Source organism: Brachycentrus maculatus, unplaced genomic scaffold (assembly GCF_059751285.1).
Source record: "Brachycentrus maculatus isolate JH-2025_06_01 unplaced genomic scaffold, ASM5975128v1 h1tg000125l, whole genome shotgun sequence".
Lineage (NCBI taxonomy): Eukaryota > Metazoa > Arthropoda > Insecta > Trichoptera > Brachycentridae > Brachycentrus > Brachycentrus maculatus.
Genome location: NW_028280878.1, coordinates 213,872 through 234,955, shown reverse-complemented (window position 1 = coordinate 234,955; position 21,084 = coordinate 213,872). Strand labels below are relative to the sequence as shown.

Below are 21,084 nucleotides of genomic sequence, written 5' to 3'. Positions count from 1 at the left end.
ATAATTCCTTTGTGTTATGTTTAAACAAAATGTGTAATAAAGACATTTTCTCTCAACTGAAATAGAAAAACCGGAATGCTGAGAGAAGCGTGGATTGTCTGAATATGTAAGTTGGTGTACATTTATTTATTTATAAATTTAAAAAAAGGATTGTTTAGTTGGTTTTGGTACGTGGAATGAATGAGTAGGAAAGAAAACAATAAAATAAATTTGTGAGGCAAATGCAGTTGGAAATAGAAGCAGAAATAGACTGAGAAAAACAAAGCATGATCACTCTTTTCAAAGACTTGAAAGTGGTCAGGTCAGGATCTAATCGGCGGGTATGTATGAGGAGATGCTTTGAAAAATGTTTGCAAAGACAGAGTGGTGTGGCATACTATTCCTTCTACCTACCCCCACGGGGAAGCGGCATGATGGTTAGTTAGTTAGATAGTAAAAAAAAAAACAAAATAAACACCGAGTACTGCTCATCATAGCTCATATTTTAAGGTTATTTTGATTAAATCATAGGAAATATTAATACTAGTGACACCTGCTGTCATCAGGCTGAAATAACTTGAATTAGTTGTTTAAAAAAATCAGCAAATGTGCGTTTGTCAAAACGAAGGTGTCGGTTAAGATTTTGGTAGATGAAACTAGTGATGTAGGTATTTCAGAATTTGAATGATGTAAATTGTAGAAACTTGTGGAATAGAATTTTAAAAAATTAATAGCCAATACTGCCTTAATGTGTATTGTAAGCAGTCTTGATTATGTCACATTGTCCAGTCACACCACACTATCTTTGCAAATATTCTTCCCCTTCCATATTCATCCATCATTTCATACATCCCCGCCAATTATTCCAAATTCTGACCACTTTCAATTACATGAAATACGTACTTGAGGAATGGAAAATAAGGAATTTTTATTTGGAAGAATAATAAATAAATAAATTGTATGATAATATTACAGTAAAGCATTAAAAATGGCCAAAAAAGTCCATAACCAACCTTAATATCATTAACTTTCTTTCGCTGTTCTGTGGCATTTCTTCTCTTGTCTCTAACAGGTCGGCTGCTCACTGAACTGGATGGAAGGGATGATACACTGCCATACCTTCGTTTAGATAGTCTATTTAATTAAAGTAATAAGTTATACAAAATAAATCATAATCTTAACGTCAAGTAAGAAAACCAGTATATGGTAAGACATCATTACAGTCTCCCATTCGGTAGTAATATTACCCTGTTCATCCTGAACTCATTACTTTTGGTATCTGTATCCCACTAAGCGCAGGACTGATCAGCTTATAATTAAAATAATAAATGTGGTATGATTAACATAAATAGTGCTATTTTCGCGAGAAATCACCTCAAGGGTGCTTTACAATCAACAGTAATTTTACAGTTGTCCGTTCTTATAATTTGATATTTATATATGTGAAGATAGTTATGCAATACAATCAAAGTCTACAGTTAAAAATGAATGCAAAAATTCGGATTTAATCTGGTTACTATAGATTAGAAATCCGAAAAAGGTGGGTCTTCGGTTTCGATTGAAATTTGGCATAATTCTGGTTAAACCTCAGATTCGGAGGTAAATTGTTTCATGCTGTAGGACCAGCAAAGGTGAAGTCCCTATAACTGAAATTTGTATTGGGATAAAGTTTACGCTCAGATAGTCTGCTCATAACTGATGTGTTAGCTGATCGAAAAGTTGTCTGTCACGATAACAAAGCTATACACCAGTGCCATTCTGTGAATTGTCCTATACGCTGTCCAGCAAAGTTTGAAAGTTATTCTTTCTGGACACTTCAATCAGTAAACATTTTTTAGGTGTTCTGAGATGTGTGAAAATTTTAGCATATTTTTTTGTGAGTTGCATATATCATTTACCTTGCTTATTATGTACGTGATTTATAAATCTTTAAATACATTTTTATTTCCTCTATGTAAAAAAAATGTTTTATTTTAATCTGTATTGGAAACAGGAGGAATAATCTAGTGTAGACTAATCAGGAGCTTCTCAGCATTTGCTCATTACTGGGAGAAAACCACGTAAAATTCCTCAGGAGAAGCCGGACTGTTGACTGTCTTCAATAGACCTTCCGTTCCACTAGAAGAGGGTTCGGCATTTTGTGTCCTTGGTATTCTGGTTATTTATTCTGCTATGGCATTGAAGACTAATTGGAGCTTATCAACTTGCCTTTATTTAATCAACAATCAATAAAATAACGGGTCTTGATGGTATAATGAAGACTGATTAAGAATTTAAAAGTAAGATATTAAAAATATGAATACAAATGATATTTCATATCATATGTGACATATTACCTGGGATCTGAGGGTTGGTATTTCCCTAGCCCGTGGTTAGCAGGTTTCCTCACTCCCAACAGCTTCAGTACTTCACAATACATGTTCTCCAGACCTTGAAGCTGTCTCCGTATAGCCCGGGCATCCTGGGTTGACACATCACTATCTGATTGTCCGTCCAACATGGATGATAAGTCCAGACTTCTCGTCGTCGTTGATGTTATGTCAGTTTCAAGGCCAAACACTGAAAATATTTATAAAAGAATATGATTTTGTAGCACATACATCGGCAGATAGATGGGATGTGTTCTAGAGAGAAGACTGGAAAACAAAATATGGATGGAAAAGATTTAAAGGTTTGATGGAGGAAAATAGATAAGAAAGACTGGGTGGAAGTGGAGGAGATAAAATAAAAATCTCAACGTGAATGTTCAATAGCAGACCAATATAGGGTGTTTTTACTTGATAAACAAACAATAATTAGGAAATAAACAAGAAAGTTATGTCTCTTGGTCTTTTTATCCGCACCCAGTGGTACAAAGGGCATTGCATTCAGGTTGTCTTGATTGTTAATTACACAAAGACAAGGTGATCAGTCCTAACTGATCAATGTTCTATGCACCATAAGGTGCAAATATGGTTGAAAAGACTTTTGTATTGAATTTAAGGAAGCCTATACCATAAATGTAACCAATGCTTCACAGATAACAGTTTTAAATGCAAGGGAGACAGTCAAGTTAATAGTACTCATAATTTATTAATTCAGGAGATGTAATTTCAGACTTCACTCTTATAATTATTCAATGTCATTGTAACCTTTCTTTCAAAGAATAATGTTGATGCTCCACAGTGTACTATGCATTATTGAGTGCAGAAAAGATAGGGTGAGGAAGACTAAGTATAAGACTCACTGTGTTTTTTATACTGGACAGAATGATCTTGCTTCTTGGAAGACCCGCTTCTGTGTTTCGGTGCATGTTGCCAAGCAGCTCTTTGGTTTGGCAGAGCTCCACGATTCTCCGCACTATATTCTGGTTTGCTGCCGTATGGCAAACTGAAATTAAAAATGAATGAAATATATCTTAGTTGATTATGATATTGATGTCACAGATGTTTGATAGTACATAATATGAAATATGTGATAAAATCATTACAGGACATTCGCTAAATTCACAACAGACATCCAATATGTGGGGAGTACAGAGGCAGTACATGTAAAGAATGAAGTGACGACTAGCAAGTATCTTAGTTTTTTTATCAATATTTTTTTATGCTCATATTTTATACAAAGTTCTCTAAAAACATGTTGCACTTAATTTTAAATATTTTTAGTAAACATTTTTGGTAAAATGTGAATTTTTCTTACCGTCATACATTTTACGATAGTCCCGTATTAAGGTACATTGAAACAAGTCATATGGTCTAGTGTTAAATCTCCCATTCACCTGTACCTTATAGTTTATTATATTAAAATCAATCAAACGCTGACTACAAGCATACTTGTACTTGGTATTGGATATACTTTATCAATGTTAGATGCCAAAACACAAGTGTGGTCATATTCACAAAAAAAAACTGGAAGAGGGCTTCTAAAATTGATAATTTAGTATTGATTTGTACACATTATTAAGTTCAAACCTAAAAACCTACCGGCAGAACTACAAACTGACTTATTATCAAAGATGCAAAGCAAAGATTTTTTTGATGAAGAATTACCTTTGGTGGTTGAATCTTGCGGAGTTGCGGGGTGTGGCGTCAGGGGTTGATTGTGTAGGGGTGAGAGGAGGCAGTGGTGGAGTAATACTCGAGGGAGTCTCGCTTCCAGGGCCCTGGTTTCCATTAGGAATAGCACCATTACCCAGATTCATCCCGTGCATCTTTGGCTCCAATATCTGGCGAAGCTCTGATTCGACTATGTCCACCCACTCTGAATCCCCTGCTGGAATGACAATTGCAGAAGGATAAGTATCAAAAGATTTGCATTGATTTAAAAAAATATTGGATGGCTTGACTCTGGCCACTGTCTCAAATTAGCAATGAAGGAACTTGCAAATGAGAGATCAGACGTCATATCGCAGTTATATCAAGTTAAGGCAGTAGCAGACACTTCGGTGGTTAGAGCGCTATGTGCAGCTCAGTCAAGGGATAACTAGAGAAGAGTCATTGGTTCCATAAGGGTCACAACCCTCAGTAATGAGGACTAAGACGGAGAAAAATTATTGCAACCAAAATAATACAATCGTTCAAACTCACCGTGTCCGTTTTTATCGTGGTACATTTTATTGCTGGATGAAGGTTGTTCTGATACTCCAGCTGGAATCCTTCCTTGACTTCCCCCGGGAATAGGATCCGACTCAGTGCTGGTGTCATGACCAACATGACGACCGCTTGAGTACGCTGCACTGCCTCTTCCCGAGTCCACGTTTGATGATAGGCCTCCATTTTTATCATAATCTAAATAAAAATTATCCATGAGAGAAAAATACATTTGGTTCAAAACTGTGATAACAATATTTTGAGGGTGTCTAAATCTGAGTTTGTCCACTTAGAAATTATTTTATATTGATATCTCAACATAGATGAAGAAGACTAGGCAGTCTGGGTAGTGTGATTGTCAATCATAGATGGAATGGTGAATGTTACACATGTACCAAGTGATCACTTGAACCTGCCTATGATAGGTCTCAACCCCTATAAATACTCAGACTGTCTTCTTAATGTATGTTGAGATATTAACAAAACCATACTGCTAATTTTTTTTTTACTGAAAAATAATTTGAAAATATCAGAAGCAAATTTTCTAATACTCCATTTTTGTTATAATCTTTTTCTCAACTTTTGTCCGCACCCAATGGTGCATGGGGCACTGCATCATATGTAAACAGTGTTATCTTTATTGTATTATACATCATAGAAAAATAATCATCCCTGCGCTTCATTTACCAGCCCTGGGTACTTTATAAATATGTGTGAGTGTAGAATCACTAATACTTATTTTTACTCCCTTGGGAGTTTCCAGCACGGTAGTCAAACGCGTTAACCAATACACTACGGAGGCGAACAAATATTTAGCAAATAAATAAGTCATAATATATCGAAAAATCGTTCGTGAGAATTTCTTGTATCACCGACGATTTTTTTTTTGAACTTTCGACAATTTGAACTTCAAAAAAAAAACTGCCTAAATGCGAAATATGGTCACCAGAAAACATAAGCAAGTGAAAAAGCTTCAGAAACATCGCCATGAAAGAAAAATTAGTTTATTAAATGCAATACATAAAAATAATAGAGAATTTTATTTTCGAAATATTTTTGGAATTTTGGTTACTTTAATTCGAATTTATAAGCTTTTACGGAAAGTGTTTATTTGTGGCAAAAAATGATTGTTTTTCTGTGAAAGGATTTCTGTCGCCAAACAAAGAGTGAAAATAATAAACTCATTTTTGAAATTCTCGTTTTTAAAAGGTATCAATTAAAATAACGAAAATCCCATAATTTCAATTAAATATAATGCATATACTAATATTGAGAATGTGGTTTTAATAACAAACACAATTTGATGTGAAAAGTTGACAAATAATATAAATGTACCTGAGCTAGCTGTGGATCCCGGGTTGATTTTTTTTATATGATTGCTAGTATTTCCTGAATCATCTCCATTTTCCATTTGCCTATGTGAGTTATGAGGTATTCCCGTAAAAACTGGAGTTTTCATACCTCCATAGATGCCGTCGCTTTTGATGATGTCACAGCTCGAATCGTTGGTCATCCTCATTTCGTTTTCTAATGAGCGAATGTTTTGCTGGACCAAGCCACTGGTTCCTACCATATCTCTGCTATCAAAGCTTCTGCCTTGAGCGTTCAGTCTGGTTCGGAAGCCTCCATCGTCGGAATCTTTCTCCTGCTCTAGACAAGATCCATTGCCGGTTCTTGATAATGTTTCGATAATGTTACCATGTGATCCTCTTCTCAGTGGTTTGCTTTTGTTCAGCATTGCAGAGGCTGCTTGATTAACACGTTCATGGGCAATTTCATTATCGTCTTCATCTAAAGGTAACTGAGGCTGTGAAGCTGTTCTTCGACTTTCTGCCAGTCCTCTTTGTCTTCCGATTTCTCTTTCTAATTGTTGTGGACTTCTCACATCACTTGATCTACTATCTGTTTCAACCTATAGATATCAAATTAACATATTAATTAGCTTTTGTAAACACACTTCCCTAAGCAATCAGCTTATCAATATTATAACTGTATATCAATTTTCTAACAGCAACACGGGAGTGAGAATATCAAAACTAAGTTTTATACCAGATTTATGGATTTAGATTCTGCAAAGTTTAAATTTATTTCGATAAATTATAGTTATATCGCAGATAATCTCATTAACGATAATTCGGTAAGGATCATTTTGTTTTAATAAATCAGTTAAAAATAATTATCGTATTATAATACAATAATCTGGAAAAATCGTATACTTTTGAGTGATCCTAGAGTGTCTTTAGATTGCTGAATGTGTACAATTTTTTTTCATATCAGGCGTATATTTATTTTGAGTAGACAAACAATGATCATAAATTTATTGATGTCTATGATATTTTGACGGGAAGGGGTCAATAGCTCCTTTATTCATTGAGAAAAATCAGTTCTATTTAAGGTACGAACTATCGAGAATGCAAAAAATAACATCTTAAATACTTGTTAACTTAAATAACTTGTAACAGTAGTTCACAAAAAGATATATAGTATGTAAATACGAGTATGTACAGAAAATATTGAACTTAAATGTTCATTTTGGAAGCCTTACTAAAAATATAGCCTAACAGGATTACAATGTTTCCAAGCAGGAAAAGCTCAAGTAATATTGAATGACTCATTTCGCATATTTATTTTCAATTCAGAAACCTCCTATATATTGCACTTATTATGAGAAAAGTATTATTGCGGGAAAAATAAATTTCTAATTTCAATAACAAATTGATAATAATTGAATGATTCAAAACTCACCTGAGACATAACTTGCTTCATCCCTGAAAAATTAGTGCTATTATGGGGTTGACTATCACTTTGGTAATTATTTGCAGCTCGGCCAACATTTCTCTGTTGTGGTGTTCCGGTAACGCCATATTGAGGTTGATAGTAAATATTATCAGTTGTACCTAGTTGTTGGACCAATTGAGAATGCGGTCTATTTTGACCATCTGCGCTCATATTTTGCCTCGTGAGAAGTTCTTGCGATCGCGATTGCACAATATTATGTTGAGGTGTTGAACTAGCACTGGGCCCGTGCCCTAGCAGGTGCTGCTGCTGATTGATCATAAGCTGTTGTTGCAAAAACTGCTGTTGCGTCATTATTTGCTGATTTGGAGTCTGACTTCCCGATTGATGTAACGGTGAACTAAACTGCGGCATCGGATACGGTCCTTGAACAGAATTGTTCTGCATTTGTTGAATTTGCATCAAATGCCTGGTGTATTGAACGTCAGCCGGTCTTTGTTGAGGAACAGGTCTTCCGTATATTCCCTGTTCTCCGGGAGTTTTTCTGGAAATCTCTCTGGTTGTGTTGACTATCGCGTTGTTCGCTTCCTGCTCAGCTCTGTCTCTCATAGATTTTCTGAGTTCGTCAGTAACATTATTGAGACCTACCTCGGGGTCATTGGTTTTGGATTCGCTTTCGTTACTGTCTTTACCTTTAAATCTACTGGATATCATATCTTTTAACGTGTGATAAGTTTTAGTCACCGATTTCGAGGTAATTTTAGATTCTTTGGTGCCATCTTTCCCCGCGTCGGGAGTGGAGATGGATTGGGATCCGCCATTGGGCATGTCTTCGTACTTGCAGTCTGCCCGGGAGCCGTAGATGAAGGTCTGCTTGAGGGGCGGGGGAGGGTTCCCCGGCTCCCCGTCCTGATGCAGGGATCCCCTGGAGGTCCCCGCATGCCGAAAGCCCTCGGCCGGCCCCGCCTGCGTCTGCCGGTTCTGAAAATAAAAACAGGTCTCACTTAATGTCGCGACACTTCCGGGGTATGAGTTGCACGGGCGCAAAGTTCACTAACACTTTCCAACGCGAACTCGACCATGACTCGCGGGCATCCGGTGTCGATCGGCGGAGTCTACTCATTCGTCACTGCAGGATACCGCAGTCAGTTAGGTCGCGAGCTGTACAGAAGGAAGAGGCGCGAGCGTCGCGGTAACATGGCGGGACTCGCGCGCGGCATGAGCTCCGGGCCGGGCGCAGAAGTGTACTGGCGGCGGCAGGGCGCTCGAGGGACGGCTTCACGATCCAACAATACTCCTGCGTCAGTTGCCGACAATTTCCATTGTTTCATGAGATTATTTCCATTCAATTTGAAGACACGATCGTAATAAACTAAACCGACTAGAAACAATACGAATAAAGTTTTTTTGCGTTTAGAGATACAAAAAAAGTAGGTACTCCTACAATGATAACGTCTAGAAACAATGCGGTGATTCAGTCTTAATTAAGTCTCGGAAATGGGAATAAAATGTAATTCAGCCAAAACACATCGTTTCCGAAATTGACGAAAGAATTTGACCGAGTATTTCTAACGATTTTTTTTCGCAATTAAAAAAATAACACGCACGATAAAACAATAAACAGTACACGCCACATATTTAACATGTATATGTTATACCTACTTGAGAAGGTTGCCCTGAATTATCGAGTACATTATTGCAACGCGAGAATTCCGTTGCAAATGCCGATTGGAGATTTCTTCATAGAGATTAGCATCACACATTACAGCGAAATGTAGGAGTAACCTGCGTTGTACGAGTTGAATGCATCTGGGATAATTTGTCTAATTTTTCCCACATATATCTTATAATTTTATTGTTGCTTATTCGCCAAAGAATAAAGCCGACTTACATATAAAGAAGAACTTGTCGCAATAACTTAGTGCAGTAACGATTGCTTTCATATTTATAAACACAGTGTTTATTTATCTGTACAAAAAATCTAAAATTGATGTGCATCTTGAGTTGTTTTGACATGATGATATATTGGAGGGAAATTATCTTAAACTAACACGTATACATTCTTATAAAATGATAAATCTTGAAGGAAAACTAATTAATTGTGTAATAAAATTCTTACTGCCTTCCTTTTGACTTTAACAAAATAATCAAAACATTTTATTTTCAATATCTAGTCAATTACTGTTATCGTTATGCCAGAATAAATTGATTGAAATTAACATTCATGATGTTAATATAGATTCAATAAATGACCACATAAATAGTTGTTGCATTTCGTGATGAATCTATTAATGGCGGAAATGTAATTCCTTCTCCATTTTTTTGTTGCCATACATCTTTTATACGAGTAGATTGTAGGCGAAATTTGAACATTGGAACTAATTGCTTCCTTTTGTAAAAGACACGACAGGTAAACCGAATTAAAACTACAAATTACAAGTAAAACAATGTGTCTAGCAGGGATCGGACCATCAAAATAATTAGAGCTGTTTTAAAATTAAATGATAGAAAAAAAAACAATTCTAAAAACGTTGTGAGAAAATATATATACAAATATTTGAAACCTTGGAACAAACAGTGATCACTGAATTTAATTAATCTTTCGATTTTTTTTTATTTATTGTTTCAACGTAAAAGTCTTAAAATTAAAAATTTACAATTCATTCATAAATTTTTTTCTCATGTTTTGGCAATTTTGTGTGCCTATGTGTAAACAATTTATAATAAACCACCCATTTTACATTATTTACACAGAATAACGATAAAAATCAAAATCTTCAAGGTTTAATACGACTGCAGTTAAAAAATGTTGGAGATGGGCAAAATGGACAAAAAATAATCAAAATTTCTGTTGATTTAAAAATGCTTTGAAATTTAAATGGAAATGATTCTTGTGATTGTATTTTTATTTGATATTGATTGATCTTTTTTTTATACCCATATTTTTTTTAGAACATTTTCGACATTTATTTTTAAATTGTCCACAACGAATTGTCAGTAAAACCGCATGAATTGTTTTTAAAGCAAGGATATTTTTGAGCGAAAAAATAACATTGCTTAAATACAAATTCAAGCAATGATTCAACACATGTTTTTAATAAAAAATAAAAATAAAACAATACACCGACGCACAAACAAAGTGAACACGATGCGGATCACGTACTGAAGAGCGCGAGTTTTGAATATTTATTCATACGGCCGAAATGTTAGAAGACATTTCCCTCTGAAGATGGACTCGTGGACGGACAAGGCCGAGGATACGCAAGCCGGATAAGAATCTCATCGAAAGGGTGAAACTAATCCCTTCGAGACTAATTAAAAATTGTGTTTCAGATTTGACTTGTTTGCGCCGGGCCAAGAAAGTGGATATGAGTATGGAGCGGTGGTTCCCAATTAATTTTTCCTACGTACCACTTCAAAAAAACCTCAGAGTCACGTTCCCTTTATTTCGGGAATGATAAATAAAAAAAATTGATCAGTTTTTTAAACCCGGGAGTCGTTTACCCCAAGGTAGATGATTCCCGGGCACACCACCAAAGAGATGGATTGACAGCTAGGAATCAACATTGCAGAAGGGTAATACCTCCTTAAAACAGGCCACAATACTTACACCAAGCAAAAAAAGAAGGAGAGCTTTTTCAAAACATTTATTGCTATCAAAGTTTTTGATGTGTTAGATCGTATTGCCAGACTAAAATGGCAATAGGGAGGTCATGTTGCGAGATAGAAAATAGACAGATGGACATACAGAGTTCTGCGATGGAGAGAGGAACATAAAGAGAGAGGAATAGATCGAATAGGCTTGTCCATATCGCGGGTAGTAAGTGGATTGAAAAAGCCCAAGTAAGAAAAGTCTGGAAAAAAAGCAGACATACATCCAGCAGTGGAAAGACTGCAACTATCAAAATTATCAAAGTCAAGAGATTGCCGCGCGTACTCCTTGCTGCAACTTCGCTTACTTCGATGGTATCATACATGATAAAAATAGTGAAGGACATTGGTAACATAAACCAAGCTAGGACACAAAATGCTGAACCCTCTTCTAGTGGAACGGAAAGTCTGCTGATGAAAGACAACAGTCCGCCTTGTCCTGAGGAGTTTTACGTGGTTTTCTCCCAGCAATGAACAAATGCTGAGAAGTTCCTGATTGGTCCACACTAGATTATCCCTCCTGTTCCCAACACAGATTTAAATATTTTTTTAAATATTTAGTTAGAAGAAACAAAAATCCACTTACTGATTTATAAACCTTGTACATTATAAGCAAGGTAAATAATAAATGCAATTCCCATAAAAAAAAAACTAAGCTTACCCCTGAAAGTACGCGTAACACTAATTGAGAAACACTGGTATAGAGGGCTGAAGCGTTTCCCCGGAATAACCTGACGATTATTCAAATGATGTTTATCAAACTGTGAAGGCCTTCATAACTTGATACAAACTTCATTCACTTTGTAAAAATAACTTACCAGGTATTATAATGTGTTAAAATCTTTAGATTATATGAAGATATCTTAGATTACCACCGGATAGGAAAAATGTGCGAACGATACTGAGAAATACGGGGTTTTCAAGCACGAATGTGTAATTATAAATAGGAATATAAAAAAAATCTAGATGAAGACCTAATGTGGATTTCTAAAACGGAAGCCATTTCGAAATGGACTGCTTGAAATCACTACACTAGAGACAGCCATTTTGAGATGAGAGAAGCTTTTTATTAAGCAGAAACTCTTTAATATGTATGTGAGGTCCGAATCCTGGATTATGAAAAGATGAACAGGTCCAATAGATAGTTCGTTGGGTGATTTTATTTTCGCTCTCCTTGTCATTCATCGTTCATTTTCTGTAATACAATCTGATTTTATTTACAACTGAATAAGCGAACGTATTATACATCCTAGCGTATTTATTATTTATAAAAAAAAAACCTCATACAATGGACAAACTCTCATCAGCTGTCATTTCGAGGCAGACAAAGAACGTGAATAAAGGTGCTGCAGCGAGTAGTGTGAATTGATTGTTATTCAAATCTCATCAGTCGTACGTTTTGTGTCGGGAGTGACGCGCGTTAAAATATTGTTATTAGGCAGAATGATGCCCGCGACATGTTAGGGTACACGCAGACGGTACTTTGCACGTTATTTATTTATTTATTGCAGATACCGACAATGATCGCAATATCAATTCGTGTAATGGAAACGCGATATCCAAAAATATATATAGTAAAAAAGTCTTCGTATTCAGCTAGTCTTCATATTTTTAAAATTAATTAATTGCCGAAGAAAATACTCCTTGCGTATTATGTACAAGGATTTAAAGCATATTTAATTCGTATAGCTTAAAAATGATAGTGAATGTATAAAGTCGGGGGTTTTTTTTCCATGTGAAGCGGTGGAAAAGCGTTCCGATACCTTTTTTCACGATCAATGCGATGAAACAATGTATGCGCTTATGGAATTACAATATATATTTATATAATTCGTCAAAATGATAGGATAAGTTGCTATTAATTATATTTAATTTAGATATTTGAATACAATTTGTTTTAGTAAAAGCTTGATATGAAGTGAGTTCTTTTTTTATTTTAAAAAAGGACTGTGTATAATTAAAAACAATGAAAAATGATAATTGATAAATACAATATGATATATACAATGGATTCAATATCTTATATCAATCAAGATTTATTATTGTCTTCATATCGAATCTAAGCAATTGCTCTGAACGTCTTTCGTAACATTTTTACTAACTAACTAACCAGCAGAGGCGTGCATTCCATTTAGGCAGAAAAGCAGTGCCTATCCTAACTTACCCGCGTGACATATAAAAACGCTACCAGTACTACCTTATCCTACCTTACTAAATAGTATCTAGCTTACCTTACTACCTACCTCTATTGCCTACCCTAGTAAGAAGTACCAGCTTACCTTACTTTCCACCTCTACTGCCTACCCTTTTTCATTATCTATGCACGCCACTGCTGACTAGCCATAATGCCGCTTACCGCAGAGGTGGGCAGAGATCAATCTGTTTTTGCAAACAATCTTCGCCTTTTCCACATTCATGCATCCCCTCATACATATACGCCGATTATTGCGAATTACGAACCTCACTTAAATATAATATAAAAACCCTTATCGCTATAAACGCAGTGTTATCTTGATAGTTTTTTTTACACATGAAGGAAAGGTGATCAGCCCTCCGCTTCAGGTACCAGTCTAGGGTAATATTAAATAAATATTACAGTGAAAAAATCACTTATATTTATTTTACCCCCCTTGGAAATCGAACCCAGGACCTCCAGAACGGTAACCGAGCGTGCTGACCATTACACTACGGAGGCGGACGTAAGTCTGACCACTTAAAAGTATTTGAAATACTATTGTATGTTGATATGTCAATTTCTTGGTTATAGAAAGGAGGGGAGGGGGTGCCAATATCGTTTGCTAAATTAATTTTGAACTACACCACTGTGTACCGACTTAATTACTTTCAGAACGCATATTTCACTTTTCTGTTTCTTGCCGTATGACAGAAATGAATTCGCTCACTCCTTTCAAAAACGTCATAAATCATAAATCTTGATTTTTCAGGAGAACGTTTTTAATGTTTAAAAATATAACACAATGTATTAAAAATATATTAAGTCACTTATTGAAGTTTTTGATGTGCAACAGATCTTTTTAGGTAAAACCTGAAGGTTTTGTCTCCATTTGAAAGATATTTAATATATTCAAAAAAATAATTAAACAATACTTTTCCTCAATACAAAAACCAACATTTTCTGCCCTGTAGCGAGTAAATATCAAGTTAAAAATATGCCTCTTTTGCTGGGATATAGAACATTTTCTGAGCATTCCGAAAACATGCACAACTGAAAATTGACGAAATTTGATTTATGACGTTCTTGAAAGGAGTGAGCGAATTGTCATAGCGGAGCTCGTTCGTACATTACATTACACCGAGGAAGTTTCCCAGTATAATCAGATATTGTTTCGAGATTCGTGATGAGAATTCACTTGTTTACTGTTGACAGTTGAGCGTTGAAAATTTTCAATAGGAACACGACAATTGGTTGAGCGAAACATGTAAAATTATCAAATATGGACGTTACATTTCCATTATAAATGATTTTTATTTATCAGGAATTGTAGCTTGTAAAATTATTACGTTTTGGTGCGATTTAATGATTTCATATTGGTTTAACACAGGATTGGTCACGTTTTGTCGCAACTTTAATTAAGATATCGATAGAACACAGTAACAGAACAGATTTGCATTTAAAGGATTTTTTTGTACAATATTGGAAATGTAACTCTTTGGTGAGGACCTCCACAATTGGTTGAGCGAATTATGCAAAATCATAATACACCAATGGCAATCTAAACTCATGCCTTTTTACGAGATAGCGAGTGTTTTTGCCTAAAATTTTCACTCAAGAATAACATGAAATGGAAGTAACCTTAATCATAAAGAGTAAACCCACTTACAAGTAGGAATAGGTTGTAAAACTTTTAAAGTAGGATCGTAATAAGTGGTGTTGCATGAGTCGTAGCTAGATTTTAGAGTCACTTGGACGTAAGGCAATTCCAAAATAACTAAAATAATAATTTTTGACAATATGGAGATTATTTATTCACAGTAAATTAAAAATAATCTTAATACAATATGTAAAATAAAGTGTAAATAGTAAGAACAGTATAGGCTGTGTATACCTTTACAATATTCAAATATTAAATCTTCTAATGTAATCTACATAACTGAGCTACATGATGTAAGGCGTTAGAATAACAAACATAAAACATATTATTTTTGACATCTCATCAAAGAGAAAGACGAATATGGAAGTCTGGGCATTTACTGGGCTGACGATTGTTAATTGTGGTTGTCAATATTGGGTAGAATTGGTGAATGTTACACGTGAGTAAAGTGATCAATTGAACCAGCCTATGACGGTTGTCAGCCCTGTAAATGCCCAGACTTCCATATTCTTCCATCATCTTTGATGAGATGTCAAAAAATAATATGAAAAATACTCCTGTAATTGGAGATAATCCAGATTTGTGTACAAGTATTTGGACACACTCAAAATGTTGTAAAAAAATATTGTTTTTTTTCAATATTAATTAAATTTGACGTTTCCATAATTGATTACGATTTTTGGATGTACCTATAATAAGTTCAAGTGTTTTTATTTTAATTTTAAAGAGCATGCACCTTTTATAAAATACACTTAGTATACAATATTTTTTATGTATTAAAAATTTTAAGGTATTAAAAAAATAACTAAACAATGTTTTTTTTATGAATACCGTATGTTATTTTATCTATTTTTCAGATTGATTTCCTTCTGCCATTTATTAATTAAAATTTTTTGAAAAATCAATGATTCTCTGATTTAAAAATGATGATACCTTCACAATTCGCAATCATTTTCTACTTCGACCACTTTCAGACCTAATAACATTAACAATATCGATGGTTATGATTTCTAGGAACAAAACGGGTACGTCCCAAAACCGGTAGCCAAAAACCAGGTGGTATACTAGCATAACATTTTTTTAAATAAAAAATGTAAAAATGACTAACTAAAAAGCTAATGCTTTAAATATTAAAAAAATGTATTAGTAGTACAACATCCATTTTTCATAATGCGATGCAATACCCGTACTATGGGCAATATATCGTTTGAGTCGCGACAATTAGTAGTCTGGTGATAGCAAGATGGACACTATCTCACACAAATCTCAAATGCTTGTCAATAATAAATTGGGCACGGATTACAAATTCTTAGTAGGTAACGCGTGGCAGCTCGAATTTTTATTGATACCTGATGTGTGAGGTGTGATTTTATAAATGTACATTAAAATATTCTTAGAACCTCGTAGTGCGAAATTCTACAAAACGATGCCAAAAATGGCCACTGTGAAAGAAGTAGCAGAATTATATTAGGTACTACGGACAAATCAGTGGTCATTTTTGCACATCATTGTTCGGTACCTTAAAGAGATGAGTAGAGACATTGAGATATCATTCATAGCTTAAAAGTTTTAAGGATATAAGGATGTAATTAATTACATCATTTAATGGTTAGATCAGGCAAAATGAAATTAAAGGTATCATTAAGTATTAAAGTCCAATGATAGAATTGTATTATATAAATTCGTTAATTTTTAATTTTTTTTTATTTAAGTATATTTATAGACTATATACATTCTACATAAGTAAAAAAAACAGTATTTGAAATAAAATATAACTGTGTAAATTTAAAAAATAAAACAATTGTATAAGACCACTTTTTTGCGTTTATTCATTTAAATATGACTTGTTTAGAGAACTACATATATTCTTGAAACTAGCTTTTTTGTTCATTAATAAACTCAAAAAATGGTTTTATATTGTGATATATAAGTGTTTAATTTTTATACAATATTTAAATCATCCAGTTGTTCCGAAAAAAAGCCATATTAATAAATAATAAATTAATTCATCATTGTAGGTTTCCTTAGTTAAACTAGAACAATTAGAACAATTTAAACTTAATTTTGATTCTAATAGTAAATAACACATTTTAACAAAGGTTTTTATTTTAGTATTAATGTATAAGTACCAAATATTGTTCGAGCTTTTACACTTTTTTACTTTTATATAAAAAAAATAGTAAAACAAATATCATAAATATGTATCCTTTTTTAAGAGCTTTCTTGTCAAATTAAATATTTTATAGGCTCGGTGATTTATTGGTTCCTTAGCTTTTATTAAAAACCTTGATATTAAGAACGATTCTGGTTCGAATTACAAGACGAACGTTTTGTAAACGTTAAGATTAGAGTATTGTTAAGATAGTAAAAAATATTTTATACCTATAAGCGAGTAGTCAGTTACCACCTGCTGTAGACAGCTGATATGCAAGGTGTCTGGTCAAATGCCAGGCCATTCAGAAATTAAGTAACGTTCTTCGGAACATTGAAAGATGTTTTTTTAATAATTATTTTGAAAAGAGGAAAAACGTTAAATAGTATTTAATTATTTTTAAAACAATGTTCTAATTAAAAAAACCTGTAAATAAACGTCAGAATTGCAATTATACTTATTTATTATAATTTTTTATATTTGAGGACACTGGATAATTTTAACTACCCATTAATATATTAATTATTGTATCTCAGTAGTTCCTTCAGTTGCTTAAAGAAAATTGGAGTGGGAAGGCGATACATACAATTGTGAAGCTGGAAGGCGGGGGAGAAAAATCTTGGAGTTGTGATATAGATCTGGACGCAGAAATGTGTGTGGTCTATCAGAGCGGGGTGGAGGTGGTATCATCTATATTGATGGAAAGGAGTGAGTGTGGAGAGCCCAGAAATGCAAGGATTAGTCGGTGGTAAAAAATCTTTTCCAGCAGTGGGTGGATTTGGGTAGAAAGATAAATTTATTATTGTTGTAGTGGAAAAATGAAGATTGCATTTACATACCATATAAATCACTCCTCAAATTCGACCTGTTTCGTCAATGATTGTAATTTTAAATAAAACGTTAAACAAATAAAATAAGGTCATCTCTGTGGGATTTATTAATATTGTAAAGATGTATATAACAAATGAAATAGAATGTGTAGTTAATTTTTTTCTACAATAAGCGGGTTGGTGACTACCATTGAAATAGTTCATCGTTGACTTATTCACGTATGCTCAGATAGGATGTATGCACTACTCTGATATTTTACCTATTTTTTTAATATTGAAAACAAATGTTAAAAATTAAACGATTGATAATGATGATAAAAATTAAAAGGTCATCTTTAAAGCATTTGTTAGTGTTGTAATGATCGATGAAAAATTAAATAGAATATGATATTTTTTTCCTACAATAACGGTTAGTGAATACAATTGAAATAGTAAAACGTTCGTCGTTACTCTATTTACGAAAGCTTAGTAAACGTTCAGACAGGATGTATGCGCTCCTTGTACCTTCGAGTAAGTAGATAAGTATGTTCATATATTCAGGTAGTACTCGTATACACGATTAAACAACCAGGTGTAATTTTCGCAAAATATTCCTACATATATGTATTTGAAAATAATAAAAATAACGTTTTCCTATTTTCAAAGAATATAGTTAAATGCATATTGGTTTATCATCGACAGTCAAACGATTTATTTATATAAAGGTCTGCCGGCCAGCGGTTTGACATTTCCATGTGTAGAATTTTATAAAAGAGCTGTTGTTTTATGTTTGGTGAAAAAATACACAAGTGAGCGAAATTTCAGATTGTCTTAACGAAGAGAAATGGGACAATAAAAGACGTTTTTCCTTCGATAATTTATGCTCTATTAAATAAAAATAATCTAGACTATTCCCCGATAACCCTAAAACCTAAAAGTGTTTAAAACATGTACTTAACTAACTTTTATTAACTTAATCCCTAGTGCCCTTGTCACTGTTAATTTTTTATTTTAATTATTATTATTTTTATATTTTTTTATTTATATTTTTACATTAAAAGCATTGATAACTCTGTGGTATGGTAATAAAACATACTCCTTACCATCCATTGTTTACTTTGTATAATACCACATTTGTAAACACTTATTTGTGTCTACCGGTTACGGAAAATCATTCTATTATCAAGTCATTAAAATTAAAATTAAATTATTACTATTTGACATTTGTATTTAGATAAAGTATTTAAAAGAGAGAAGAACGACAAAGTGTTGATATTATTATTTTCCTGTTTTCAATGAATTGAAGCCTCAAATAAATAAATTAACAACAAAATCTTAAATAAGTGAAATATATTCGAAAGAATATGCCGAAGTTGATACGAGTTAAAGAGCTCAAGAGCCTAAGAGGAAATGAAGTGGGAAAGCAAAATAACGTAGGAAAAAGAGAACATCTAGAATGGGTAGGATACTCGGGGTTGCATATCAGTAATTGTACAAGTTTCTTATATTGAACATTGCGAGTCTACGAGTACCTATTAAAATGTATATATTTTTTAATAAGGTCTCAATTGATTACAATATGGAAAATATTATTATATTTTCTGTACCTGTACTTCCATAGTCCAAGCGTCTTGGCGTCGCGGCGCGTCTGGTGCTACCGACGTCACTCTGTCTAGACGACGCCTATACTCCTGAAGAACGGGTATCTTACACTCCTTATCTCCGCTTCGAAGTATCACTTCTCGTTCAATCTGTAAAATAGAAAATATTTGAATTTTAACACTTCCTCTGATTGTCGATACCTAGCGACAAGTACCATGTAGTTTGTGGGGAAGTTAGAAAGAAGAAACGGGATTGGCAGAAGGATTTTACTCTATCTTCGGAATGTATGGGTCAGGATTGTGATTAGGGAGTCCATGGCTATTACCAACGTCCTGACGACCGGACATGAGGACAAAGAAGGAGAATAACGATTGGGGAATAGGCGACCATTGTTTTTCTATGTTAAATGAAAAGTTACTGAGATTGCATAATTAAATACATTATTTTTATACTAATTGTTTCATACTAAATTATATTGTAAGTCCTAAATGTTTATTGAATTCTTGACAGAGATAAAAAATATGTAGAAGTCGTAGACTTAATCACAGGGCTTACAATTTACCATTGTTTGATTTAAATGATCTCTGTGTCCATGATTAAAAAAAAAACAAAAGTTACAAAGTTTTACATTTAACGGTTGAGTTTTTGTTTGCAGTATCATCTAAAAAAAAATAATTTAATTTTCAAAAAATGTCCAGATATCCATAAAAGATTATTTATCTCCGTTGAGATAACAACCTCTTGGAAGATTGAAACCTGTATTGGTATACTCAAAATATTATAAGTGAATATTAGTCAAATAAAATTTTGGGACAGGTTAACATTTTTTTCGTTAAAATCAGCAATTTCGCATAATACTATTTTTATATTTGATGTTGCCAATTGATAAAAAATGGATGAATATTTAACAAAGGAATTTTTCAGGTTGGTGCTTTGTCCAAATTGGATATTATTGCAGGTTCAATAAAATCTAGTAATTATTTATTTAAAAGGTGTTATTGACATTCTAATTATTAAATATTTATAGACAACTTGTCAAATAAAATATCACAAAAGTTTTTCAATTTAAAAAATCAAATAATATTATGGAGATGAACGAATTAAATTAATTAGACGTATCCATATATTCAAAAGTCAAAAGGCTTTAGCGATTGGATATAATAAGCGATTGCGAAAATTTGAATTTCGCATAAATTAGTCTCCATAAAGAATTAATTGTAAAACGATCACGGAATTTCAAGGCAATAATTAATTTCAACACAGCATCTTTATTAAATCGAGATAATAACAATGGTGGTACCTTTTATTAAAAAGCATCACTCGTATTGCAAGGTGTATGATTTAGGCTGACTTTGCAATAGCAGTTATGTGAATTTACTCGTAACATATTTTGGCGGGCATAGATAATTCATTGGGAATATTGTATTGAAATTTCCCAATCAATTTTCTACGCTTTTTTTATAATTTATTTTACAAAAAAAAATAATGAGCTCAAAGTTATGCTATAAGTATAAGATATGAAAATATGTTTCCCTATTATCTGCTCACAATAACCTAGAATATAAGGCATTGCATAATTTAATTATTTATTTTTATTCCAAATTTTGAGGTGAATTGTGGAAGCCTCTAAGGTCGAAGATAATTTTTTTTATATAATATATTGTTAAAAACATAAAGTTGTAATTACATAAGGCAAAGTGGCCGGTATGCAATTTTTTTGTTTTCATAATTAATCCTAGACTACGAGATTT

At 33.4% G+C, this 21,084-nt stretch overlaps 1 protein-coding gene across 4 annotated transcripts in view; it reads right to left on the bottom strand.

The window, feature by feature from the left end:
• Nucleotides 1-21,084, bottom strand: part of LOC148309393 (uncharacterized) — a 121,501-nt gene that overhangs the window by 3,869 nt on the left and 96,548 nt on the right. For 2 of the 4 annotated variants that reach the window (XM_088260163.1, XM_088260165.1), the window contains 8 exons: nt 19,339-19,482; nt 7,296-8,267; nt 5,886-6,462; nt 4,548-4,748; nt 4,011-4,233; nt 3,206-3,348; nt 2,316-2,538; nt 993-1,113 (listed from right to left, as the gene is read on the bottom strand). In XM_088260163.1, coding sequence (XP_088116289.1) covers nt 993-1,113; nt 2,316-2,538; nt 3,206-3,348; nt 4,011-4,233; nt 4,548-4,748; nt 5,886-6,462; nt 7,296-8,267; nt 19,339-19,482 — 2,604 coding nt within the window. Of the gene's footprint in view, nt 1-992; nt 1,114-2,315; nt 2,539-3,205; nt 3,349-4,010; nt 4,234-4,547; nt 4,749-5,885; nt 6,463-7,295; nt 8,268-8,344; nt 8,509-19,338; nt 19,483-21,084 lie in introns of those variants that run through there. The other 2 variants (XM_088260161.1, XM_088260164.1) reach the window with 2 other exon arrangements.